Source organism: Lynx rufus, unplaced genomic scaffold (assembly GCF_022079265.1).
Source record: "Lynx rufus isolate CCGP_SWC_20201006 ecotype Redwood Valley unplaced genomic scaffold, mLynRuf1.p SCAF_4, whole genome shotgun sequence".
Classification (NCBI taxonomy): Eukaryota; Metazoa; Chordata; class Mammalia; order Carnivora; family Felidae; genus Lynx; species Lynx rufus.
In genome coordinates this window covers 169,707,145-169,734,493 of record NW_025814856.1, presented here as the reverse complement: position 1 = coordinate 169,734,493, position 27,349 = coordinate 169,707,145, and the positions used below count along the sequence as shown (strand labels likewise).

General features: G+C 47.5%; 1 protein-coding gene across 4 annotated transcripts in view; it reads left to right on the top strand.

Moving 5' to 3' along the window:
- Positions 1-27,349, top strand: part of PTPRN2 (protein tyrosine phosphatase receptor type N2) — a 766,821-nt gene that overhangs the window by 41,177 nt on the left and 698,295 nt on the right. For 3 of the 4 annotated variants that reach the window (XM_047094888.1, XM_047094886.1, XM_047094887.1), the window contains exon 2: positions 1,708-1,758. In XM_047094888.1, the coding sequence (XP_046950844.1) occupies positions 1,708-1,758 (51 nt within the window). Of the gene's footprint in view, positions 1-1,164; positions 1,182-1,707; positions 1,759-27,349 lie in introns of those variants that run through there. The other variant, XM_047094889.1, reaches the window with a different exon arrangement.

Genomic DNA, 27,349 nt, shown 5'->3' with positions numbered 1-27,349 from the left:
GAGGGAGGTGGGTGCCGCTGGAGAAGGAAGTGTGTCGGATGGAGAGCACGGGGCGGGGCCAAGTGTCTCACACAGATGTCTTTTTCTTTCTATGATTTATGGTCGTAATTAGTGTTAGTAGGTGGCTGACACTTAAAATGAAATACGGCCTTTCTTAATTTTAGAGCAGATAACAACACAAATAAATTAGCATATTGCATGGTGGGGTGGAGTATGCTTAATGCTTGCAGCTCTGCTGATAAACAACTTGAAATAACTGCTGGTAGAAGTCTCTCTGCTGCATTTTTTAACCAGTTCCCTGTAAAGGGTGGAATGAGGCACACGCAGATAGCAGGTTGTTGAGGGTCAAGATTCAAGTGTTAATTGCGGTGCGTTTCTCCTTCCAATTGAGTCTAATTGTCAGCTGTGATTAGAGCAGCACAGGAAGTGGGGAAAGGCTTCTTCCTGCTGCCTTTCCTCACAGTCTGTCATCTGCAAGTTCCATGTGACAAACAGGGTTGTTAATGTGAGCGAGTGGTGGGCCCGAGCGTGGGGCTGCTCCTCCACGGTCTTCTGTGGCACTGGCAATGCGCTGGGATGGTCCTGGGCACAGAGAAGGGAGCATGTGGCCCTCTGAGCATCTGGGGCAGTGGGAGGGGCGACCAGACTGCCCGGGCTCCTTGAGAGACCCTGGGTGGTTTGCATCTGTTCTTCCGGCAGAGACCATCTCCTGGGTGGCTGGACTTGAGTCTTAAAGATCAGGCAGCCTGATTGTCCTGCTCGGGAGACCGAGACTGGATGGGCCCGGTGCCTTTCTCGGGGTCACTACTTGTGGGGCGACAAGCTTGGGTGCAGGTCTCGCTAACTCTCAGTGCTGGCTAACCGTCTTTTGGGTGGTTCTTGGCAGTTTTCCCTCCAGGCTGTTGTGCCCTTCCCACCTCACAGGGCCTGCTGCGGGTACTCAGTGGGGAGGGCCTGTGAACGAGAGGCCCCAGGGGGCAGAGCCGGGGGGGTGGGGAACAGGGGCGCAGTAACAGACAGCAGCACGCGGTCAGTTCGTGGAGGAAGTGGGCAGCGATGTGTGTTCCAACCAGACAAAGACAGGACGTGATATTTGTCATGAGATTATATGTTGCTTCAGGAAAGCAGACCCTTTGCTTTGAGTTGAGGCCCAGGCGGCTGACTGAGGGGCATCTCCCTGGGTTTGTGCTCCGGGCCTGCCTGTGGGCTTCTCCCAGGGAGCGCGGGGACTGTAACATCTCTCTCTTGAATTGTTGTGAGGGCACAGTGAAACTGCTTATTCTTGTGAATTCATGGCAGCGCTGTCCCCTGTTAGATGCTGCTCCTCTGCTCCTAGAACAGAAGCTGCTTTCGTAGCTTCTCCAGTCCTGTTTTTGTGCCTTCCTCAACCCGTATTTGTTTCAGGCAATGCTTCAACTCTGGATTTTACAGCAGTTCCCCAGTGAGCAAATTAACAATCAGAGACTGTACAGTGACCCAGGGGGTGGATCCCCTCATAGTTAACAACCTCTTCCTAACCTGCCGTTCTCTTTTGTGTATCCTGCTGCTTTCCAGCATCTGCATTATCTCAGCAAAGTCAGATCCAAAGAGCCTGCGTGTGTCCGCGTCGTTTCTTCGAGACTCGGGAGTCGGTGGATGTAATGGCCCTGGATGGCCGCACTGTTCTTTGTAGCGCTGACTCATTTCTCTTTTGTCTTTCCTCCCCAGGCTGTTTGTTCGAGGATGGCCTCTGCAGACCGTCTGAGACCTGCGTGAATGGTAAGTGTGCGAGTCCCAGCCGACATGCAGCTGTGGGTGTGGGCTTGCCTCTACCCTGCTAACCGCGGACGGGGCTCACCATGTGGAGGGAACATTCTGGGCGAGGTTCATTTTCTTTGATGCTCGCGAAGAGAGTTGTGGAGCTGAAACTTCTCTGGGCGTGATTAAAAAGTTAATGGAAACCTAACGGAAGTGGAACACATTGTTTATATGCACGTGTGTGTGTCTGCGTCTACATCTGCCTCTGTACCCAGGATTTACGGCTGCTCACCAGCAGCTTTACAAGAGTAGGTGATGGAATCGGGTGCCCCGACTCCGGCTGGAACTGCCACATCCCTCAGCCTAGTTTTGCTCCATCAGCAGGAAGCCGTTGATCCTTTAGACCACCTGTTTTGTTCTCATCAGGAAGAGAAGAGATGTCTGGTGCTTTGTGTTTTCGGGTAGAGCTCTGAGCCCTGCCAGTGGCTGGGTCTGGGGGGGTGGGAATGTGAGCTTCCCTCCACCACATCTGCCCTGCTCAGGAGAGACCTGTGTGCTGTGTGATGGCAGCAGATCTGGGGCAGTGTGCCATTGGGTCGTGGCCTTCAAACACTAAGGGAGGGGTTAGGGTACAACACCTGCACAGGGGCTTTGCCCTGTACTGCTTCTCCTGAAGCCACACGGAGTCTGCAGGTGGGCCCGGGTAGCTGTGGGAGGACCCATGTGAGGGGCGCGCCTGTTTTCCTACTGCTCCTGGTCTCTCCAGGTAGTTCAGGGAGTGTGTTTTGGGTGTGGATTTTGTTCTTGCCTGGAGCCTGCCACAGACGTCTCTGACTGCCCCTGTTCTCTGTGCAGACGCGGGTGTCTGCAGGTGGAACCTGGCTCACAGAGGACCTAGACCCTGGAAGCCCTCCACGAGTAAAAGGTGCCTTGTGCCTGACCACCCCTGAGCTCAGTTGGTCCTTGCTGGGCCCACACAGGACACATTTGAGGGTCTGAAAGTCAAAAACCAGGTGCTTTGAGTGTCCCTTGGAGTGAACGGTGCTGTGGACCAGACCTGGGATTTCAGGGCTGGGAACAATCATACTTGTGTCCTGCTAGCTCATGTGCCATGGGGACAAATTGCTGACAACCCCGGATAGTTTGTTTTGTGTGTGTGTGTTTTCGGGGATTGGGGGAAGTTCTGTGCAGACTGTGATAATGGTGACTTAGGCTGGGGGAGAGTACATTAGAACCTCCATGATGGCAGGATGTAGAGTGTTCAGCCGTGTGGCCCTGCCAGCTTGAGCGCCTCCAACTCTTATACACAGTCAGGCCTCTCCCTTGCCCTCCCCTCCCAGGCTGCTTGTGATTGTACCCCATGAAGCTTTTATTTGGAAGCAGGTTTTTTTTTTGTTTTTTTGTTTTTTTTAACTCTTACGTATTTTTGAGAGAGAGAGTCAGAGCATGAGCGGGAGAAGGGCAGAGGAAGAGGGAGACACAGAATCCAAAGCAGGCTCCAGGTTCTGAGCTGTCAGCACAGAGCCCAACGCAGGGCTCAAACTCACAAGCTGTGAGATCATGACCTGAGCTGAAGTCGGACGCTTAACCAACTGAGCCACGCAGGTGCCCCGGGAAGCAGATTTTAAAAAATAATCTTACTTGTAAAAATGTGTCACCTGCCTTCAGTGAAGTTTGACTGTAAAGAAAATAGCTATGTGCATGTTTAATTAAATTGGGGATGTAAGCGGCAGCAGCACAATGGAAACTATAGTTTCGTTCACTCTCCTTTGTCCTTGACAAAAAGCAGGCCTGGAATCATAACTGTCGTGGGGGTTTTCCTTCCCTAACCTCAACTTGCCTTCCTGGCAGGGACTCATATTAACATTATGTAAGATAACAGCTTTGAGTTCTTTGGAAAAAGAAAGCAATTTAAATGTAAATATATATGCAGGCTTTGATTTATGGAGACAGACAATATTTGATATTTTTTCTAATACAGCTAAAGTCTACGAAATAGCAAAGCAGGCATCATCCAATCTCACAAAATTGTGTGCTATGAGTAGCTGACGGGGAGTTAGTAAAGAAAACATATTGTCTGGGTCTGTGGTTGCCACTTCATTCACCCTACAGGCGAGTGGGGCAAGGAGGCGTGGCCCAGCAGCCCTGTAAAGATACAGAGGGCAGGCCCCTTTGGGGAGTCTAGAATGTTCTGTGGTCAGACACAGGTTTCTTCTCTTTTCTTTCCCCTCCCTTTCCTTTTCTTAGAATGGAGAGAGAAATATATATACCTATTAACCTTATATATATTTTCAATGTGTCCAATAGATCTTTGAAATCACAATTAAAATTTTTGCGTGGGATAATGTACTTTATAAAGAAAGTCAATGGGGCTCCTGGGTGGCTCAGTCGGTTGAGAGTCCGACCTCAGCTCGGGTCATGATCTCATGGTCCGTGAGTTCGAGCCCCACATCGGGCTCTGTGCTGGCAGCTCAGAGCCTGGAGCCTGCTTCGGATTCTGTGTCTCCCTCTCTCTCTCTGCCCCTCCCCTGCTCATGCTCTCTCTCTCTCTCTCTCTGTCAAAAATAAATAAACATTAAAAAAAATGTCAAAAGATAAACATACTTACCAGCTCACACATCTGAAGATGGCTACTGTAAAAAAACAAAAACAGAAAATATCAAGTGTTGGTGAGGATGTGGGGAAATGGACCCCTAGGGCATCATTGGTGGGAATGTACAATGGTGCAGCTGCCAGGTTCCTCAAAAAATTAAACACAGACTTACCATATGATCTAGCAACCTCAAAAGAATACCCCAAAGAATGGAAAGCAGGGACTCAAACAGATATTTGCACACCCATGTTCACGGCAGCCTCATTCACAGAAGTCAGGTGGTAGAAACGACCCAAATGTCCATCGTCAGATGGATGGATGAACAAATGTAGTATAGATGTACAACAGAGAATCATTCCGCCTTGGAAAGGAGGGAAATCCCGACACCTGCTACAGGATGGCCGAACCCGAAGGACATGGTGCTCATCATGTGAGCAAAGCCAGTCACAGAAGGACAACTGCCCTGTGATTCTACTTCTATGAGGTCCCTGGAGCCGCCAGATCCATAGAGACAGAGAGGAGAGGGTGGGCGCTGGGTGCTGCGGAAGGGGGATGGGGAGTTAGGGTCTAATGGGGACAGAGTTTCAGTTTGGGAAGATGGGAAGTTCTGGAGATGATAGTGGTGATGGTTGCACAACAGTGTGAACATGCTCAGTGTTGCGGAACTGTGCACTTAGAAATGGTTTCGATGCCACATTTTATGTTATTAGTCATGTTATTTAACATCACAATTAAAAACAAGATAACCAAACTGGGAGAACCATTTAGCAACGTGTCAGTGGACCGGAGGTTCTTATTCTGAATTATGAAGAGCCCCTACACCCTATAAGAAAAAGGCAAAGATTGAATAGGAAAACAGGCAAAGATGTGAATAGTAGTTTGCAGAGGAGGAAGGAAAATGGCCCACTTACTGTATGAAAATGTGTTTACCCTCAGTACTACTTAGGGGAAATGTGAATATAAAGCTTACCTGCAGATTGCCAAACATTCACATGATGAATGATACCCGGCACTGGTGGGGGCTCAGGGAGATGGGCCCAGATGCACTTTGCTAGTAAGCACATGAGTTGGTTACAGTCTTTTGGAATGTAATCTGGCAATATCTGTTATATGAAAAATATACTGATAACTTGATTTGTTTTGGGGATTCACGTATATAAAAGTGAGGGTATGCCACAGTATTTATACTGGCAAAACCTGTAACGCCTGTAAATCCACTGATATGGGAAGTTTCATAACTTATGCTGGGTCTATAGTATGGAATATTACATAGATACTTAAAAAATGAGTTAAGTGTCTGTCTGTTTCCTGACCAGGAAAAATGTCCCTTGTGTGATAAATAGAAAAAGTAAGTTGCAGGGTAGTGGTTATAATATGATTCTGTTTTCTGGGAGTGCTCCCTCCCTCCCACCCCCAGCAGATGACCAGAAGGAAGAATGTGTCTTTTGGGGAAACTAGGGGCAATCTGGGGAGGGTGTATATGGGTGAGATTAACTTGTGTTTCAAGATCTTTGTATTGCTTTATGTATTAAAGCAATCTCTAAAAAAAGCCATCTTGTGTTACTTTTGTAATAAAACTTACGTAATAAAGACATTTCAGAGTCTGCTGAGCTGATTTTGAAAGGCAGACCTTTCAAAGGTGCAGGCCTGCTGAGTCAGGTGCTGGCCCTCAGCTCCCACGGGGGTATCCCTGATGATGCATGAGACCCCTGTTCTGGCTTCACATGGAAGCTTCGAGGTAGGAATGTCAGGTGTCTCAGGTGGGGTGGGGTAGTACTGAGCAGGGACCTGGACAAGAACCGGCACACAGAATAGCCCCACAAATCCAGAGATTGACGCTTGGCGGGGGGGCCCCTGCGGGGAGGGGGCAGCACCCCGCGTCTCCAGGACGGTGTTCCAGATCCAGTAAACAGTACCTGTCAGTGGACGAAGAGCCTCAGCGGGCCCCACTGTGTGTAGAGTGGGGCTGAGGCCGAATCTGGGGGAGAGGTCAGCTGGGGTCAGTTCTCAGGCCGTATACCCCCGCTTCTTTCTCGTGTTGGCCCTTCCTGGGGTGCTGCTGCTGGCCCTCAGTGGGCCAGGGCTCTGAGCCACGAGCACGTGAAGGAACCTCCCTCCCTCCCTCTTCTCTTTCCCTCCATCTTCTCTTCCCCTCCTTCCTTCTGTCCTTCTTTGAGGTGTGAAGGGAGCAGACCAAATAAATATTTTTGTTGGAAGTGCTCAGAACAGTTTTTTATTTTCATTTTCGTGTTTAGTGATCACAAGCTGGGCCTGTCAACTGCAGGTCGTGATCTGCTGGGGTGCCCAGCATGCTGTGGAAAATCTGATAGACTGAGCTCTTCTGTTTTATTGCTCTAAAAAAAAAAAAAAGAAAGAAAGAAAAGAAAAAGAAGAAGCTTTAATTTGACAAGTGGGGGATGATGAAAAAGTACAGTGTATTTGAAAAGAGATGAGGTAGTAGCAGTGAAACCTATGCCATATGAGTTGTGACCACCCGGAGAGCCTGGGAAAGCCTGTGGGATCCGGACACCCTGGGGCTCCTGGCCCCTGTGGGATCTGGACACCCTGAGGCCCCTGGGCCCCTGTTGGATCTGAACACCCTGGGGCCCCTGGGGCCCTGTGGGATCTGGACACCCTGGGGCCCCTGGCCTCTGTGGGAACCGGACAGCCGAGGCCTCTGGCCAAGGAGGTTTTCTGGCTGAGGAGACCTGGCTGCATCTGGCTCTGTGGGGAAGGCGCTACTTCACTGGGAAGACACGCTTGGTGTTTAGGATCTCCCAGCTCCTAAGGCTCATTTCAGGGAGCTTAACAGGGTTTCCATAGAATTTTTTTTAAAAATCAGCTTCATGATAACCCTTTTCACTACTTTTTTTGTTTTTTTTGTTTTATTATGTTTATTTTGAGAGAGAGACAGAGTGAGTGAGCAGGGGAGGGGCAGAGAGAGAGAGAGAGAGAGACAGGGAGAGAGAATCCCAAGCAGGTTCTGCACTGTCAGCACAGAGTCTGACGCAGGGCCCAAACTCAGGAACAGTGAGGTCATGACCTGAGCCGACGTTGGACACTCAAGCAACTGAGCCCCCCAGGCGCCCCTTCACTACTTGTTCTGGGAGGTGGTGCTCCTGTTTTGACCGTGCTATCTGGGTAACGAGGCAGCCCTGTGGGGTTACTGAAGTAGTGGTTCTTTGCTCATCCTGACTGGGCTTCCAGACTCCGAGGAGGCAGACTTGATGATAGTTCTGTCTGGATAAATCACAACTTCATGGTGTTAGAAATTCCGGATAAAGATGTTGAGGAACGTGGCCTTTTAAAGGTCATTTTGGGGCACCTGGGTGGCTCAGGCAGTTGAGCGTCCGACTTCAGCTCAGGGCATGATCTCGTGGTCTGTGAGTTCGAGCCCCGCGTCGGGCTCTGTGCCGACAGCTCAGAGCCTGGAGCCTGCTTCGGATTCTGTGTCTCCCTCTCTCTGCCCCTCCCCCACTCATGCTCTGTCTCTCTCTGTCAAAAATAAACATTAAAAAAAAATTAAAAAAAAAAAGATCATTTTATCAGCAAGGTATAGAGGCCACATTTGTGGGTTTTGATCTTCACCGATGACGACATTCACTTGCTTTCCTTGGACGATTCTGGAAGCACGCTTTTGGGAGTTAATGTGTGAGAGTTGTGTGCCAGCGCTTGTGTTCAAGGCTGTGGCTGACGTCTCTTGTGAAGACTCCCGGTGTTGTGGGAATGACAGCTGGTGGCCATTCATGTTTTCTTTTATCCATTCACTCGTCAGGTATGTTTCCACTGCGGGCCCTCACTGGGCTAGCTGGCCAGGAAGGCAAATGAGGCAAACCAGGAGACTTCAAGAAACCAGGAAGAAATTTAGGATTTGAATATTCTAAAACTCTTCATTTTTGGGTAACCCTCTAATTGCAGAGGACAGCTTTCAGTGACCCAGGCTGCACTGGACCCACTGGGAGACGCTTGTTGCCTTGACAAATTTCTGAAGCTCAGGGGGAAAGTTATACTAATTTGTTGTGTGCCCACATAGTGGGGCATTTGCCTGGGGTCAGTGAAGTAATTTCTTTCAGGAAGTGTGGTTCTCCTGCTGTGTCCTCAGTTCTTAATGATGATCCGCTCCTTCCACGGAGAAGGGACCTGGGGAAGCTGGTGTGTTCCCGCCACAGTAGAGCTTCGGCTGGGGGGAGGAGCACCCTTCCGTGGTCCCCTCTAGGGAGGAGCGCCCTTCCGTGGTCCCCTCTAGGGAGGAGTGCCCTTCCGTGTTTCCCTCTAGGGAGGAGCACTGTTCCGTGGTCCCCTCTAGGGAGGAGCACCCTTCTGTGGTTCTCTCTAGGGAGTAGTGCCCTTCCGTGGTCCCCTCTAGGGAGGAGCACCCTTCTGTGGTTCTCTCTAGGGAGGAGCGCCCTTCCATGGTCCCCTCTAGGGAGGAGTGCCCTTCCGTGGTTCCCTCTAGGGAGGAGCACCCTTCCGTGTCCCCTCTAGGGAGGAGCACCCTTCCGTGGTCGCCTCTAGGGAGGAGCACCCTTCCGTGGTCCCCTCTAGGGAGGAGCGCCCTTCCGTGGTCCCCTCTAGGGAGGAGCGCCCTTCCGTGGTCCCCTCTAGGGAGGAGCGCCCCTCCGTGGTCCCCTCTAGGGAGGAGCGCCCTTCCGTGGTCCCCTCTAGGGAGGAGCGCCCTTCCGTGGTCCCCTCTAGGGAGGAGCGCCCTTCCGTGGTCCCCTCTAGGGAGGAGCGCCCTTCCGTGGTCCCCTCTAGGGAGGAGCGCCCTTCCGTGGTTCCCTGTAGGGAGTGAACAGTGAGTGCTGGTGGTGCAGCCACTACACACATGGCTGTTACTTTTGCCACAACCTGTGATGTCTCAGGAGACTCGTCTCTTCCCTCGTCCCAGAGGGAGGGCTCCATCCCTTGCAGCAGACCTGCAGACCTGCAGGAAAATCCGGTGTTGGCACGGGTCGACTGAGCTGTCATCACAGTGTGATTTAGCCTTAGCCGACTGGCCAGAGAGCAGAACAGGCAGAGTGACTTTGCTGCTGTTTTACCGCCTCTTTCTGTTTTCCTACCTTCTCCAAGCAGAGGACGTGAACTTGCGCTTCTTCCCCCGTGTGCTCTCGGTTGGTGGGCCCCAGCTCTGACAGGCTCAGCTTCCGGTGCCTCTCCTGAGGCTCACCCCACACTTTTGTGCCTCTCCTGGACTTGTGTCCTCCCCTTCCTCCATTTGGGCCTTGTTAGTCTCCCTCTCTCACTTCTCATCCTTTAATGGGCATCTGCTCATGTCAGAGATGTGAAAAATGGAAAATAGCCGGAAAATAGCAGGCGCCGCTCACGGTGGTCTCTGTTAATGGTGTAGCAGTGCTGCCCGTGGCTTTCTCCTCTCCCCATTTTGTGCAAATGTCTTCATAGTCTACCTGCAGCTATGTGTCTTGAGTTTTCAGGTAGCATTCAACCGCCTGCATTTTCTGATGCTCCTAAAACCATTTGCAAACTTCCTCTTTAACCTCTCCCTAATGTTCAAAACGTGAGTATAACATAACCTTATAAAAGCATTTCTATCTTTTTTTAAATATTTAAGTTATGTTCACTATTGTTTAAGTTAATATAAATATCATAACAGAAAAGAGCTTTGTGCTTGAAGTTTTATTTAGTATTTTGTATCACTTTCCTATAAAATATCCTTACAAATCAGATTAGTGGAGCATGGGCTGTGGGACTTTCGAGGCATGTGACGTGCTGGAAAACCAATTTCTGCAACGCCTTAATTCGCGCCCCCATGGCATGCATGAAAGTGAACATCTCACTTCCCGGCATAAGCATCATCTTTAAAAAATCTTTAGAATTCTGCTTTCGTTTTTTCTTTACATATGTAAAGAATAGTTGATTATTATACCTTTCGGAATTTATTTTTAGGGCAGAGTATCTGATTTTGGTTGTTTTCCATTTAGGAAAACACTTGACCACTGAAAAAAGAATCCACGAATCCACTGAAAACAGAATTTAGAAATCTGTTTTCCTGATAGATAGGCTGCTTGTATGGCTGCGCATAAACTCTCTTTTCTATTACCTGTTCTAGATTGATGTAATGTCTTTCCCTTAAGATGGCGCTTCTGGAACACTTACCAGTTTTTTCTTGAATGGCCAGAATTATTTGAGTTTGCTTTTCTAAGTCATCCTTCTTGTTTGTGCGCCCGAGTCTTGGGGGACCTTGTGCATAGAAACCCCTGTTCCTGCCAGCTCTCCTCTGCAGTGTCTTCTGTTGGTCTGGTTTCCATTCCCACTGTGGCCTGTGCCCCCCATTTGCCTCATTCTCCTCTGACTGGGTGGCCTGCCTTGCTCTCCTTTCCACTCTCACCCTGCAGCTGTCATCTCCTAGCCTGAGACCTTCAACTGCCCCTCTTCCCATGGAATGAGGTTAGACTCCTGAAGCCAGCATGAGCGTTTGAGGTCACTTACCAGGTGGCTCCAACCTCAGGGTTACTTTAAGGTGACCTCCCTTTGTCTTGTTCATTTCTCTGTCGTCTCTGCACTGCTCCGATCCCATCCCCTCCCCCAGTTACCCACCTCTCCACTCATTCGTGCTCTGGTCTTGCCTTCTTTCCACTGCTCACCAAAAATGGTTTGTCCTATTCACGGCACTCCATGTTTGAGTATTTTTCAAGGTTTGTGTTTTATATTTTTTATTTAATTTTTCAATTTTTTAATGCTTATTTTTGAGAGAGAGAGACAGAGTGTGAGAGGGGGAGGGGCAGAGAGAGGGAGACACAGAATCAGAAGCAGGCTCCAGGCCCTGAGCTGTCAACACAGAGCCCCACGTGGGGCTTGAGCCCAGGGACTGGGAGATCATGACCTAAGCCCAAGTCAGACGCTTAACTGACTGAAACACCCAGGCGCCCTGAGGTTTGTGTTTTAACTTCTCTTCTGGATTGAAGATTTTTTTTTTTTTTTTTTTTTTTATTTTGGGGACAGAGAGAGACAGAGCATGAACGGGGGAGGGGCAGAGAGAGAGGGAGACACAGAATTGGAAACAGGCTCCAGGCTCCGAGCCATCAGCCCAGAGCCTGACGCGGGGCTCGAACTCACGGACCGCGAGATCGTGACCTGGCTGAAGTCGGACGCTTAACCAACTGCGCCACCCAGGCGCCCCTGGATTGAAGATTTTTGAGGAGTCTTCAAGTACTACCTTTCTTCTGCTAGTTATAATGTGCATGTAGGAAGTATTTACTGATTTCCTGACAATCTGCATTCTGACGTGGAAGTCGACATCTTGGAGATGAGTGGTAACCATTGAATGAGTGATCCTTTCCTGCTGTTCCCTGTGCCTTTCCCTGAGTCAGCCCAGCTCATTGTCTTCAGGAAAGTGCCCTGGATTTGTGAGAGCATTGCTGGTGGAATGGGGACCATTTATGGAATCAGACCACTCTTTGCCTTGCCACCCTCCTTCTTGCCTCTGCCATTAGGTTCCCACCCACAAAGTACTCTTGGACACTCACCTGTCCTGTTCCCTGTCGGCCTGGCCTCACTCACTCGCTGCCTTCCGGTACTTCCTCTGTCTTGCCCAAGGATTGGCACACGGGAGGTTGTGAACCCTCACTCACACTCTCTCCCTGTTGGATCTTGGTTGATCTTGGTCAGGGCTAGGGCTGACCTGGCAGGACTTGGAACTGACTGTGTTTTTCGCAGAAAGGCACTTGTATAACCTGCTTAGGGACCCTACCTACATCTTGTAACCAGATTGTAAACTGGTGTAAGCATGGATTCTGGTAGTTACAGTTTGGGGAGTCACAGGAAGGGGGAATGCCCAAGAAGGGGTGTGATGAGTGTGGTTCACTTATTGGGGGAGGGGGGCGGCATGGGAGCAGTGTGTAAATAGGTAGAAGTGACTCTTCTTGCCCATTACAGGGCCAGCCTGTGCCTCCTGGCAGCCCTCCCGTATTCTATACCTGAGCTGGAGTCTGTTTTGAGTCCTGAGGAGTGGAGGTGGGAAGGGGAAGAAGAGTAGGGTTGCCTGTCCAAGCTCATGTTTTTTTTTCCCCGGGGAGCTTCCATTTGATGTGCGACCCGAAGGCGAGTCCTCGTCCAAAACGGTTTCTGTGCTGCGGCTGCGGCCGTATCTGCCCCTGTTTTCTGTGGGTCAAGGTGCTACAAGTCTGTGATCTGGGAGGGACAGTGCCACACGCTGAAACCTATTCTATCCTCCCTTTCTGATACAGCGCCAAGTGTTGTATGTGGACAGTAAGTGCTCTTTCTGCGGTTCACAGTACCAGAGCTATTAAATCTATTTACATTTTGAGAAACGTGTAGAAAGGACACTTTGAGATTTCAAAGATTTTTGCGTGGGAAAAAAAAAGATTTTGTTTGTTTCGTTTTGCTTAATAGAAAATTTGGCACATTTAACAACTCAGACACTTATGTGTGTTGGTGTAAAGCTGAATAGCTGTTTGGAGAGTAGAAAATTAGAACCAAATGTTTTAGGAGCCACCGTACACATATTATCCATAAAATGTAAAGCAAAATTATCTCTCAGGCTACATGGTGATGGTCTCCGGAACTTTCTAGTGCCCTGGTTTTCCAGAGACATGCCGCCAGGTTAAAGCACTCCTGGGGGCTTGACAAGGATGTCATGGTGTGAAGCTCCTGTAAAAATTAAACTTATTAGAAATAAAAGATGTGTCTTCTATTTGTAATTTTCTAGCTGACACATATCGTTTCATGAATGCTGCAGTGGTGACACCCAGAATCTCCTCTGTCAGAAGTCCTGGTTGGTTTAGAATCGGCTCCTCCTCTCTTCTTAAACAGCAGTGTGTGCGCCCTTGCTCACCCACTCCTCATAAGCTCCTGAGATTGGGGAATGTCCTTGTATTCTGGGGCTAGGATGTTAACCTGATATGCAGAAACCATCAGTAATAGTTGGCAGAATGAAGGAAATTGTTAGAGATCAAGGAAGGAACAGGAAGGCATAATTTTGTACTAAGTCATAGTGTATAAGTTCTCACTGCTTCTACTCACATCTATTAAATGGGTTTTTAAAATAAAAAGTTTTATTTTTCCTAACTATAACCTATAAGATCTGGAAATAAATAATAAAGTACGCACAAAAAATTACCCCAAAGGGGCGCCTGGGTGGCGCAGTCGGTTAAGCATCCGACTTCAGCCAGGTCACGATCTCGCGGTCCGTGAGTTCGAGCCCCGCGTCAGGCTCTGGGCTGATGGCTCAGAGCCTGGAGCCTGTTTCCGATTCTGTGTCTCCCTCTCTCTCTGCCCCTCCCCCGTTCATGCTCTGTCTCTCTCTGTCCCAAAAATAAATAAACGTTGAAAAAAAAAATTAAAAAAAAAAATTACCCCAAAGATAACACTATAGCTCATTCTAAAATTCTTCCATTTGAGCACATTGTCTTTCTTGTTCTAAAATCTTTATACATAATGTTCAATATGCTCAAATAATGTGAGTGTAAGAAAGTACACACCAGTGAGCCCACCACGTAGTGTGAGAAATAGAGCATTATTGTTACTCTAGCCCACTTTGGAATTATTTTGATAAAAGAAGATGGTACCAAGTCTAATTGTATAAAAAACTAAAGTGTTAATCATGAGACTCTTAAATACAGAGAACAAACTGAGGGTTGAAGGGGGTGGGGGTTTGGGGAGGTTGGGAAAGGAGTGATGGGCATTAAGGTGATGGGCACTGGGTGTTATATGTATGTGATGAATCACAGGAATCTGCTGAAGCCAAGACTACGTTGTATGTTAGCTAACTTGAGAATATGTAAATTAAAAAAAAAAAAAGGAATAGGATATGGAAAAAAAGAGAAAGTGTTAGTCACTGGGGTCTTCGTCTGCTTTTCTTGTTCATCATGTGTTGCTTCGAAAATAAATTCTACAAATAGTGCACGGACATATTCGCATTAAAATCGAACACTTTGGAAACATAGAATCAAAGGCAAAGAACTTCCTCCACATCCCTTCACTCTGCCGCCATCACCACACCCAGAGGCACTGGTGCTTACCAGTGGTGTGCCCTGCCAGACCATTTGCCATGCCCATAGGCACAGAATGTGCCAGGCGCTTCCTCATGAGAAAGATTCCGGCAAGTAGCACACTCGCCCCCTTTGTATTGTGCTCGGTGAATTAATTGTTGAAACAGTTTTTATTGTCCAGGGCTGCTCTCTGAGCAGGATCATGCCCCCTTGTCCTCACAGAGGGGCAGCGAGCACCCCACACGCAGACCCACAGCCCAGAGATGTGGGATTACATCACTTGGCGTGACCAGGAGGCTTGTTGCGCTCTAAATTCCAATTAATCAAACTTAAAAGGGAATGGAAATTAATTACTGAGTTAAACAGTGTGAAGCGAAGTTTAATTTGGCATATTAACAGGAAATAAATGCGCTTTTGAGCCTTCACTTTAATGATGAATTAAAACTGATTCAGCTCCATTTGTGCACATGCACACACTCATGGACATGTGTGTGTATACCCGTGCACACCCACATATACAACATCACTGATGTGATCCCAATTTAGTCATATTGGGTGTGACTTTGTAACCAAAACAATTGATGATGGGGAAACAACATGAGTATATTTGTTCCGAATAAACGGTAATACAAATCCCAGGGGTGATAAAGGTAGGTTCAGAACCTAGGCATGCTGCCTCTCCCCTCAAGTCAGGATGGTAAGGAAGTGGACTCCTATAGGTTGTATTTCTGCATGTTATGGTTCTGAGGTCTCTGATCCCCAGACTTCTTCCCCGCCAGACCGCCTCGTGACCCTCACTTAGACTGTATTTTAGTTCTCACTGCTGGAGTCAATTAACAGTGAACCAAGATAGGCCCTGCTGAGTGTACCTTGGAATTGCACGTTAATATTAGAATGGCTCCTTGGCCCCGTTCCCAGGGGCACAGAGGTGGCCTGCTGCAGCTTCGTGTTGCACTCACCATTGCCCTGCTGTGAAGCCCTCAGAATGCTGCCCATCCACAGGGTCCAGTTTATTTTTTATTTTATTAAAAAATTTTTTTTTAATGCTTATTTTTTATTTTTGAGACAGAGAGAGACAGAGCATGAATGGGGGAGGGTCAGAGAGAGAGGGAGACACAGAATCCGAAGCAGGCTCCAGGCTTCGAGCTGTCAGCACAGAGCCCGATGCGGGGCTCGAACCCACAGACGGTGAGATCGTGACCTGAGCCAAAGTCGGAGGCTCAACCGACTGAGCCACCCAGGCGCCTGCATAGGGTACAGTTTAAATATCCTAGCTGGTTGGCCTTTGCTCAGCCGGCCTGTCTCTAGGACCGTTCTCTGACAGGACACTTCCTCCAGCCAAGCAGCTCATTTTCCCCAGAGCCCCGGCACCCTGCTTTCCTAACTGTTCTTAGATGTCGTCCTGCCCAGTGGATTTGCCTTTTTACCTCCATCTTGAAGGTCCACCTCTCCTCACAGTGGAAGTGAATGCAAGAGGAATTGCCCCATTTCCCAGATGGATTCCTGACTTTGAGGACAGTGGATGTGCACATTTGCTGAGACACTCTTAAAATAATGTTTTTCCTTTAGTCCCCAGTTTCTGGATTCATATACTAATTCATTGAATTAACTCCAATCTACAATTTTGAAGGTGGGATGGGGCAATTAATTATCTACTCGATGAAACTCATTTGCTGTTTCCCATGGCATATCTAAACCCAGAACCACTCAGCGTGTTTCTTGGGGGAAAGTTAACTAGAAATGCCAGTTGTAGATAGTGTTTTCTGCAGGGTCCAGGATCCATCTTTCCCATCATTGTTCTGAAAGTTTAATCAGTTATTTTTTTAATTTTTAAAAGTTTATTTATTTTTGAGAGAAACAAAGACAGTGTGAGTGGGGTAGGGGCAGAGAGAGAGGAAGAGAGAATCCCAAGCAGGCCCCACACCGCCAGCACAGAGCCCAATGCGGGGCTCAAATTCACAAAACTGCGAGATCATGACCTGAGCCAAAACCAAGAGTCGGTCGCCTAACCGACTGAGCCACCCAGGCGCCCCTTTTTGATGGATGAGCAAATTCCATGTGTGGAGTCCCTTGGTGCACTGTGCCTCTTCCATTTGGTTCAGGGTTTGCTGTGATGAATGGTCAGCTGTAAGTGGGTGACACTGCCGTGTTCTGTGCAGACGGTGACCGAGGTGCTGTGTCTGCCTCCCATACCTACCCTGGCCTTTCTTCCTGGCCCGAGTCTTGGCTGATTTGTCTATGCTCTGATGTCACTTTGGTGTTACACATTCTAGATCCTGGTGTCTAAGAATGCCACCAGCATAGAAGGAAGGAGATGTTCTATTGTACGGGATCGTCCAGTGCTTCATTGAGACAAACCAAGCAGATTTGATTATATCAGAACCAAGAAATGCTAATAGGTTTGTATTGGAATAGTTTTTGCTTTGCAGTTTTTTCTTTTTCTTTCAAATGCTAAAAACAGTTTGTTTTTATGATACTTGCAGCCAACCTGATTTTAAAAATTGATATTTAAAGCAATAGCTCATTCTTTTCCACATCGAAACTGTCAGCTGTTAGACGGTCGGATGGCTCGGGCTATGTCTTGAAGCCAAGATGGCAATTTCATTAGCTGCTTTCAAGCCAACCTGAATATCTGAGTATATAACCGTGCTCTTCTCAGATGCCCATGTCTGGGGAATGTGCTTTGCAGTTTATGAAGCCATCACTGCACAGAGCTGGGAGGCCTTTCCTCCTCTTCTTCCTCTCCCAGAGCCCAGTTGCCATGGTGATCAGAAAGCCATCCAGAATGTCCTGCCTTTTCCCATTCTGCAGCAGCACTTGCGGGAGTAGAGATGACATGGGTGTGTGCATCTGTATCTGATTGCGGGGCCCCTGCCTGCTCTCCCATGGCCAGCTCAGTTCCAGGGTGCCATTCCAGTGGTGGGCTCATGCATGCCAGCCACGGGGGTGACCACACATGGAAGCAGCTTGTTCCAGGGAGGGTCTGTTCAGAGCATGGGCACTGGTTTGTGGCAGGAATGGTTTTAAGGTTTTAACATATTTTCACAGTTGCTTCTCGCTTACTAAGACTCGGAGTCAAGAATTGCTGCAATATTTAGAGAAATCTGCTAAATCCCGATTTAATTTTGATTCATTTTGCTGGAAGCATTGGTGGAGACAGGAAGTTAGTGTTGGGGATCAGAAGCTATTGATATTTTCAGCCACAACCAAGAGCCTGGATGAATAATGTGTATCAGTGGTTGTGCCACTTTGAAAAGCACAAAAACTATCATTAAAGCAAAATTTTATACTAAACTTGAGTCCTAAAGATCATATTTAAAAAAAAAACTTACTTTTTTTTAGCGTATGGGAGACTGTTAGGCCGAACTGCAGTGGTTAAGCCAGCGGTGTTGTTGGCAAGTGTCCAACACGCTGCTCTGAGGAGGGCGGGGGGCTGATTTCCAGCCAGCTTGATGCCACTACAGGTGGACATTCATCTCTCAGGGCCCTGGCATGCCTGTGGGGTGAGCTTTTGGTGCTTCTGGGATGCCGTCTCCTGCTGGAGCTGTGAATACTTTTGAAGCACAGGTTCCACGGAGGCAGGTCTGTGTGTCAAGCATCAGTTAACGGGTGGGTGACCAGCGGTCTCTGTCACACTCTGCCTCTGGTGGTTTTCACTGCAGCCGACTTCGTGCAATTAGGCTTGGTTGGGGGTTGTTTTGGAAACTGCCTTACTTTGTTACCAGGGCTTGAGCTTGTGAGATGTTCCTGCTGGATTAATACCCTGCTTGTCTCTTTTGTAACTGAAATAGCATTAAATAATAGGAGTTTGCATTGGGTTTTATACTTCTGAGTGTTTTCACATATGTTATCTCATTAGATTTTTGTAACATCTTTGAGCAATGTTTTTTTCTCCCTGAGGTATTTTTGTTCCCATTTAACAGATGGCAAAGTCGGTCTCTTAGATGTTAAATGTAGTGGCACAGGGACAGAATCCCATCTAGAACCCACAGCTGACCCAGCCCTCTCTTCCTCTGACTGAACTTACCATTTGCTTCTCAAAACTGCGTGGAATCATGGTGGCCCACCATCGTGTGCCTTTAAGATGCCTATTAACACCCATGGTAACCATTATGTGCCTCTTGTGAACTCTTTATGAAGCCGGCAGAAGAGGAGATGGTCATTTATGGGTTAGATGAGCACTGAACATCTAACAAGACATCCGGGAGCTTTGTGGGTAGGAGCAGGGGGAGAGCGTGAAGGCCCAGTCCTACAGAGACTTTCTTCACCTGCAAGGGCAAGGTGTGGGCTGCTGTGCAGGCCTCCAGCTTTATCTTTCAAAGTGGAGAGTAGCTGTTCCTTGGCTTCCCTCTGATTAAAGGGCCCTGTGAGGTGTGACGGGAGGATAGTTTGCTTTCCTGTTCTTTCCTCCATTTTGGGAAACAAACAAACTCTCAGATCTCTGCTTAAAAAAGACTGATCCTCTGAAAGAAGAGGAGAGAATGAGGAGGGAAACTCGGTGATCCAAGGGGCTCTCGGCATTAGCGTCTTGTCTGGATAGGCCTCCAGCTCCCCGAAGCAGGCAGTCTGCTCTTGCAGAGGCCAGGTCAGTTCAAGGCCAAGGGTTGAGTGCTTGAGCGGTTGACATGGTGAAGAGATTGGAACTAGCACAAGATTAATGGATGTGTTCAGGTAGCAGTCACCCAAAGCTGTGGTCCAGACAAGCACTGGCCTTATCAGAACTGAAGACAAGTAGGGTTTTAGAGTCCCTCAGGGTTCACTCCAACAAAGATGAACAAGGGTAGGAGAGGTGATGCTCTGGTCGCCAGGTGGGTCCTGCGGCTGCCGGTGCTCCACCCTCACAAAGTCCCTGGGGTGGGGTGGTGCTTACTGGGGAAAGAGCTGACTCACTGCCCCCCCCCCGCGCACCCCCCCTCCCAGCCAGCCTTCTGTGTTCTCTCACCAAGATGCATGTCAGCTCACTCCTTGAATTCCCTGAGATGTGCACTCAAGGTTGTGTATGTCCCTACAGCATTGCGGGGTGGTGGCGGCACAGTAATTGAGTTTGCTCTCCACCTCAGTGACTGGCGTTATCCTTTACCTCCCATGGCGTATGTTTGTTCATTTGCTCCTGAGTACTGTTCCATGGAGAAATGGGCTGTGCTTAGGTTGTTCCCAGTGTCTGGCTGTTGTAAGGAAGGCTGCCATGAATACCCTCTTGTGGGCCTTTGGGGGACCCTGCCTGCTTCCTCGTAGAGTGGAGGGTAGGGCTTATCCCAGACACCCACCCGGAAAGTTTCCTCAGTCAGGTTATTTGAGATTCTGGAAAGCTGCAGAAATGTAAGAAATAAAAGTAAATACATAAAAAGCAGATTATCTTATAAGCCACTAGGAAAACACATAGTTGTCTTTTTAGTGGTCTGATCTTATTGGTCAATCTTAGTTTTCTGGCAAAACAGAATACATATTCTTTTTTTCCAGTTGTTGGAATGGAATTCCTCCTTTCACTCTACTATTTGCCAACAAGTCAGATCCCATTATGATGGTAGGAAAAATCCCCATTCCTTATGTTTTCCTTTGGCTAGGTTTCTCTCACACTTGCTGTGTGGCACGAACAAATGTTGTTTGGCTACTCTGATGACTTTGGTAGGATTTTGTTTTTTCTTATTTGTTTCAAGGAACAGAAATTCACCCCAGCATTAGTAAGACCACTGTGGGTGATGGGGGAGAGTGGTGAGGGCCAGTTGCCATTTTCATATGCCCAGTTGCCTGAGTTGTCAACTCCATCTGTTAATTTGATTGGCTCAGGCCCAAGCTTCAGACTTAACCCACTGAGTCACATGTCTCCTTCTGACCCAATTGGGTCAAAGTGAGTGGGGGTGGGGGTGGGGGTAGAGGTGGTCTTGAGCTGCTTGTGCTCACTGTTTCAGCAGGACTGGTAGGCTCCTCTCTATCAGAAATGAAGATGTATCAGTAGTTAGTGTTTTGTTTCTTCATTCTCTGAAAAGAAACAGAAACAAAACAACTAGGCCCAAACTGTATACATTTTTGTCTGTTTATTTTGGATTAATGGTTTCATTTTCTTAATCTGGAAGCCTGATGCCATTGATTCATCTGTTGTGTGCGTATGTCTGTGTGTGTACATGTGTGCATGTGTGTGTTTGCACATGTGTGCATGTGTACCTTTGTATACACACTGTGGTCATGACCTCTGTGACTGGAAGTCAGGACCCTTGGGGCCAGCCTGGGCCACCAGCCGTTTTCTTGACCTTCTCTGTTCAAGTTGCTTTTCCATTGAAGATGCTGGATTTCTCACTTGTAAAATGAGGAGTTTGGCTAGATCAGTGGTTATCAGCTTTGGTTGCCCATTAGAAATACCTGGAAGCTTTTAAATAATACTGGTGTTCAGGCATTGGCTGGCAGACTTGAATCAGACTCTTTGGGGAGTGGGGCCTGGGCATCAGCCTTCTTTCTTTTCTTCCTTTCTTCTTGTTTTAAGCTCTGTGAAGTGACTCTGATGTGCAGTCAGAGTTGAGAAACACTGGGCCATGTGATCTTTAAGAAACCTTCTGGCCCTAAAATTTCCATGATCTCTGCACTAAAATGCCAGCTGTGCTTTGTGCAACGAAGACAAAGGTATGGAGGAGGAGTTCAGTTTCCTCATTATTACTTCTGTGGTTTGTTAGCGGGAGGATCATTAGCATAAAAGGTGTTTCTCTGTGGACACACAAATCAATGCAGATGACTAACTTGCCATTTAACAAATTATAGATTATAATGTAAAACTGTCTTAGGTAAATAACCCTAGTCTAATTGAGTGATAGTATCCTGTTTTTCATTAGTAAGGATATTAGCTCAAGATACAGGAAGACTATAAGAAAGCTACCAGTTGTTACTAATACCTGCATGGTGTTTTACAACTTATAGAGGATTTCATATGCTTTATTTCACTTGAGCCACAAAATTCCAGTTGTATCTTAAACTATCTACTTATAAGCCTGTTATTTTGTCAACTAGAAATAGGATAGGGTAGCAGGGAAAGCAGGAATATGAACAGTTGGCCAGAACATGACCCAATACAGCATAACAAGGCCAGATCTGGGACCTACAAGGTCTTTGGCAGTAGAATTACCCAAATTATGAGAGGCCAGTGACTTAAACGTATGCTATTGAATGTGAGGAGATGAGTTCTATATTTGCTTTGTGGAGGTCCTTTTATCACTACACAGATGTATCAAGCAATGGGACAACAACTGGGCAACAAGGGAGAGGATCTAAGTTCGAGGCCTGGAAATGTGCTCCCTGGCTGAGCAGTTCAGTGCACATGACCAGTGGGCTATCTGTGCTCTAGACTCAGGAGATCAGAGATCTTCTGCCCAAGTCTAGCACATGCCTGACATGTAGTCAGCTCTTAATGAGCATCTTCTGGAGGCTGTTGGACACATATGTTTAGGGTAGTGTCTGTGGCAGAGACATATAATGGACATGGTAATGAGCGTGAGAACCAAGTCTCCCGGGGACTCATAAGGACTGACTCTTTCTATGCCCAAATTTGCTTGTGTGTAGAGTGAGTATAATAATATCTTCTTGGCATGGAGGTGAGATGAGGTACTGCAAGTAAGATGTTGGGTACATATGCAGCAAATATTGGACACTCAGTGAATGTTAGGTAAAACTGTTACAACAAAAAATGCCTGCAGTGAGCATCAGTCTAATGGGGGATAAAGCAGCACAAAAAGGACTTATATGTGAGATGCAGGAAGGGAAGTTACATGAAAGAAGAACCAAGAAGAGATGTAAGGAGTAAGGAGGGGAGGGACAGAAGTGACATCAGTGAGAATCAAGACAGGCTCAGGGAAGAGGAGGAAATCATGGAGGCCGTTGAGATGCCACTGTGTCCCTTCATAAATCTTTTTTGAGATGGGAACTCTTAGTGTCATCACATGATAGGAGAGGAGGCCCAAGGCTGTTTAGGAACTGCTCATGATCACACAACTAGTTAGTGCTGGAATCGAGGTCTTTACCTGTCTTTAATAGCCTTTCTAAGTAGCTATGTTATCCTAAGCAAGTTACTTAACCTCTTGGAACTTCAACTTCCTTATGTCTAAAATGAAGATAACACTATTTGTCTCAAGGTTGGTGATAATGAGCATAAATGGTCTAGCATAGAATCTGGCACCCAGGTGATATTTAATAAATCACATAGTAACTGATTATGATGGTAATGATGACGACAATGACAATGATGATGGCCGTCTTGATGGTGATGATGGTGGATGATGACCATGCTGATGATTGTGACAATGATGATGGCTATGATCATGGCAGTGATGGTGATGATGACAGTGATATGAGCATGATGATGATGTGATGATGATGATAAGGATGGTGATAATGATAGTGGTGATGGTGGTGGTGATGATGATAATGATGATGGTGACGATAATGATGGCCATGATAGTGGTGATGATGGTGATGATTATGATAAGGATGGTGATGGTGAAATTGATGGTGGTGATGATGATAGTGATGGTGGTGGTGATGATGATGATGACAATGATGATGGTGACAACCATGATGGCCATGATGATGGTGGTGATGGTGATAACGTTGATGCTGATGATGGTAATGATGGCGATGCTGATGACAGGGGTGGGAGTAAGAAAATAGGAAAAGGCGGAGGTAGGAGATGATAGGTTCACCTGGCCTCTTGGGCTTCCAGTTATCTAATTGTCTGTTGAGGGGCATGGTCTGGTAATGCCTTCAGTGATGGTATCAGGTCGAGGGCATCAGCTGCCATGTATGAGGGTCTGCACCACTTTTGAGAGTGATAAACAGGCTCACCCAAGCACCTGTAGCAAAAGCCGAACAATTTGCTTTATGTTTGAAGAAATAAGGGTGGGGGTTGTGATTTAGGCTTGGGGGATGATGGTCCTGGTCAGAGATCCTACTGTGTGGACGTAGAAAGGAGAGCAGCAAAAGGTATGAATGAATCCAGCAGGGGAAGCACAGATGATCCATAAATTTGAGAGGAAATGCACATTGAAACACTGAAGCTGTTTCAGCAAGTTAGGAAAGGTTTTCACTCAGATGCTTGGTATCCCAGTAAGTTAAAACTTTCATATGCTACTAAAGAGAGAATTGGTTGTTTCTCTTGAAAGTCCTATTATGCTGCCACTCCTTAGACTCAGTAGATTGTGATGCCTCCAGCTTTGGTTTTCTTTTTCAAGATTGCTTTGGCTATTCGGGGTCTCTTCTGGTTCCATATAAATTTTAGGCTTGTTTGTTCTAGCTCTGTGAAGAATGCTGGTGTTATTTTGATAGGGATTGCAAAAATGAAACATTTAAAAATGTTTATTTATTTTGAGAGAGAGAGAGAGAGAGAGAAAGAGAGAGAGAGAATGAATGCCTGTCTGGACTTGAATCCCAAGTGTGCCATCCAGTTAGCCTCTCTGCATCTCAGTCTACTCATGTGGAAGGTGGGAGTGTTGTGGGGTTGTTGGGAGCATAGGATGGGACAATGAGCTGGCAGGTACCACTGAGGCTCCCACATTCACTCTTGGGACAAATGCGGACATGACACATGGATTGTGAGAACTGTCAGAAGCTTTTGGAAATCCTAGCACTGAGGCCACACCCCTGTCAATTAAACCAGAATTTGGGGATGAGGCACCACAGATTTCCCAAGTGACCCACTTCTGGCCTAAGAGTCGTTCCTGAGCACTGCTGGGCCTCGGGAGAAGTTCTCTGTGCTGCTGGGCAGCAGATGGGGAATGTGCAGGCTGACGTGCCTGGGTGAGACTTCGCTGGAAGGATATACACTAAGGTTTGTTTGCTTTGTTCTGTGTTTATAGAGGGCGTCACAGCCAAAGGAAAGTACCTTCCCTTGGAGCCCACTCACCTCACTTTCCGACCACTTCTTCAGACTCCCGGTTTCTGAAGCTAAAGAAAAGAATTGAAAATCCACCCATGCAGACTTGGAGGGGAATTAGAATATCTCCAAATGGAAAAAATTTAGTCCTACACATGTGAGGTTTTGACCTTGCCAAGAGAATTCAGGATGTGGATAATAACACTGCAAAGGATTAAAGACATGATTCTTTCTGTTTTTATCATACTTCCCTGGGAGGCCGGATATAACCCCTCGGAGAAGGAGGTTTTGGAGTGGATGCCCATCTTTGTGTGTTAACTGTGGTGCTGTGTGTGGGCCCCCACCCTCCCCACCTGTTGTAGATCTTTATTTTTAGGGCCAGCCCTGTTTGTCTAGGCTGATGTGGGTGCGAGATCCTGCAGGGAGCCCAGCATATCATGCCAGAGCTGCTAAGGAGGCAAGGGTTTCTTTCATTGGTGATTCCAGAGGTGCTCTGCCAGTTAAGTGGGAACCAGAATTAGGAAAAAAATGACAGAGGCTGGCCTTTTTGTAGTCAGATAAGGAGGCCTTTACCAAGTGAATATTCTGAGAAAGGATCAGAAAAATCATCAACCAGTTCATCTGGTTCATATGAAGACAATAAATATTAATGAGTCCATCCAATATATGAGATGTGTGCACCTCGTTTGGTTCCTGAGTCAAATAATTCAAATATAAGATGATGTTAAAATTTTTTGTTGTTTAGTTATTTATTTTGAGAGAGAGAGAGAGAGTGCGCATGTGGGAGTGAGTGCAAGTAGGGAGGGGGGCATAAAGGGAGAGAGAGAGACAGAGAATCCCAAGCCAGGTCACTCGGTCAATGCAGAGTGCCGGGCTTGATCTCACAAACATGGAGATCATGACGGGAGCTGACATCAAGAGTCTGACGCTTAACCAACTGAGCCCCCAAGGCACCCCCTAAGATGACATTTTTAAAAGTCAGTTGGGGAAGATTTAACACTGACTGGATATTAGAAATTTATATATTAAGGAACAATTGTTAATTTTGCTAGATGTGATCATGGCTTTGTAATTACATCTGTACAAGTCCTCATGTGTTAGAGATATATACAGTATTAGGTTTTCTCAAACTTACTCCAAGCCCTCCTAGAAGGGGTGGGAGGCACAAGGGGTGATTATTGCACCAGGTCAGTGCAGGATACAGGAACATGGATTGTGTTGTCCACTTTACTTTTGTGTGTGTTTGGAAATGTCCACAGTAAAAACTTACAGTTTGCTGTGCACACCATCAGACTAGTTGCCCCAGTCATGGTGTCATGTGTTTTGTTTTTCTAGAACAGAGTGGATCTCTACAAGGTAGCTGCTGGAGGTGGCAGTGAGGGGGACATAGAAGGGAATGGAGATTAACCAGCGTCTTCTGTGTTTTTCCAAAGAGGACTGTGAACACAGCTGTTAATAAAGGAGTGGGGACCGCATCCATTACCCTCTGCAGATAGGGCTGGGTTAGGGTAACATGATCAAATATGGGAAGTGGGTGTGTTGGCAAAGGTGTCTCCTGCCTCCCCCACAAGTGTGAGCATGCACCTTGTGGGGAGACCTATGTAATATATTCATTGCATGCAGTATCTGTGCTTTTTTTTTTTTTTAAATTTTTTTTTTTTCAACGTTTATTTATTTTTGGGACAGAGAGAGACAGAGCATGAACGGGGGAGGGGCAGACAGAGAGGGAGACACAGAATCGGAAACAGGCTCCAGGCTCTGAGCCATCAGCCCAGAGCCTGACGCGGGGCTCGAACTCCCGGACCGCGAGATCGTGACCTGGCTGAAGTCGGACGCTTAACCGACTGCGCCACCCAGGCGCCCCTGCTTTTTGGTTTTTAATACATTGACAGTACAGGCTCTGTTCATGCATTTCAGGATGATGATCTAACATGTAGCCGTCCTTCTCCTGTGGCTAAAGATAAAGATACACAGAATTGTCATCTTTGACATTTGGTTCACACATTTTCCCCTGTTCATTTGCTACTCACCAAATACTTCTTGACTGAACAATGGTCCAGGTGTTACTGAGGGTAAGTGAGGGTGCCAGGTTACCACAGGCCTGCCTCTGGGACTCAGCTGCCCTGGTCTGTGAGCTAGAGGACGGCCAGCTGGTTTGTCTCACGGGTGGGGGCAAGGGCACGCAGGCAGGAGGCTGGGGCATCGAGTTGTCTTAGTTATTCATGTGGGTCCTCTTTCCCCAGGAGGTTCTGCACCCCCTGAGCTGAGGGCAGGCCCGTGCTGGCCTGTCCTCTGCTCTCCATGCAGCACCCAGCAAGCTGGAGGAAATGTGTCAATGTTTTGTGGCTGAAGAAAAGGAGAAATTTTAAGGACGGCGATACCATCAGGTGGATATGTTGTGCTCTTCCCACCCGCGTGGTTTGCGGGGGCAGCTGCAATTGTGATTTTGTGTCCGGACTGTCACCAGCTGGCTGGTCCGGGCCGGGCTCTGGGTAGTGGGTGCCTGAGAGTGTGCTGAACCGTGCTGGGAGGTGTGGTGCGCAGGGTAGCGCTCCCTCACTGTTCCCTTGGGAACCAGCGAAGAGAGAGAAGGATGATGCAGGTTTGGGAGAGGCAGCGAGGACCCGAGGATGGAGGGGGAGAGCATCCTGCAGTGTGAGAATCGGGGTGTCGGGACTTTTCACTGTGAGGGTGGAGAGCCAGGGTCCTGAGCCTTGACATCAAGGGAGTTCTGGTTAGCACTTTTCATGCTGAGTCGTTTGATCTTTATCCTTTAGGCTGGTGTGAGAGGTGTCCACCGAGTGCTGCTCACTGGCTGTGTTTGTAAATAAAGGTTTATTGGCACACTGTTGGTCACACTATAGGGCAGCTCTCTGGGCTCAAGGGCTCAGAGACTGCATGGCCCACACAGCCCAAAGCATTTATTCCCTGGTCCTTCACAGAAAAACCTCGCTGATTCCTGGGTTTATGTCAGATATTTTCAGCCTTTGACAGGCTGAAGAATCTTTTTACTTGTTATCAAATTTAAATGAGTTTGAAAAAAAATACACATGGATTCATTACTTCCAGTACTCTGTAAAGGTTGGGACCCTTCCTTCCTTCCTTCCTTCCTTCCTTCCTTCCTTCCTTCCTTCCTTCCTTCCTATTTTTGAGAGAGAGAGACAGAACATGAGCAGGGGAGGGGCAGAGAGAGGGGGAAAC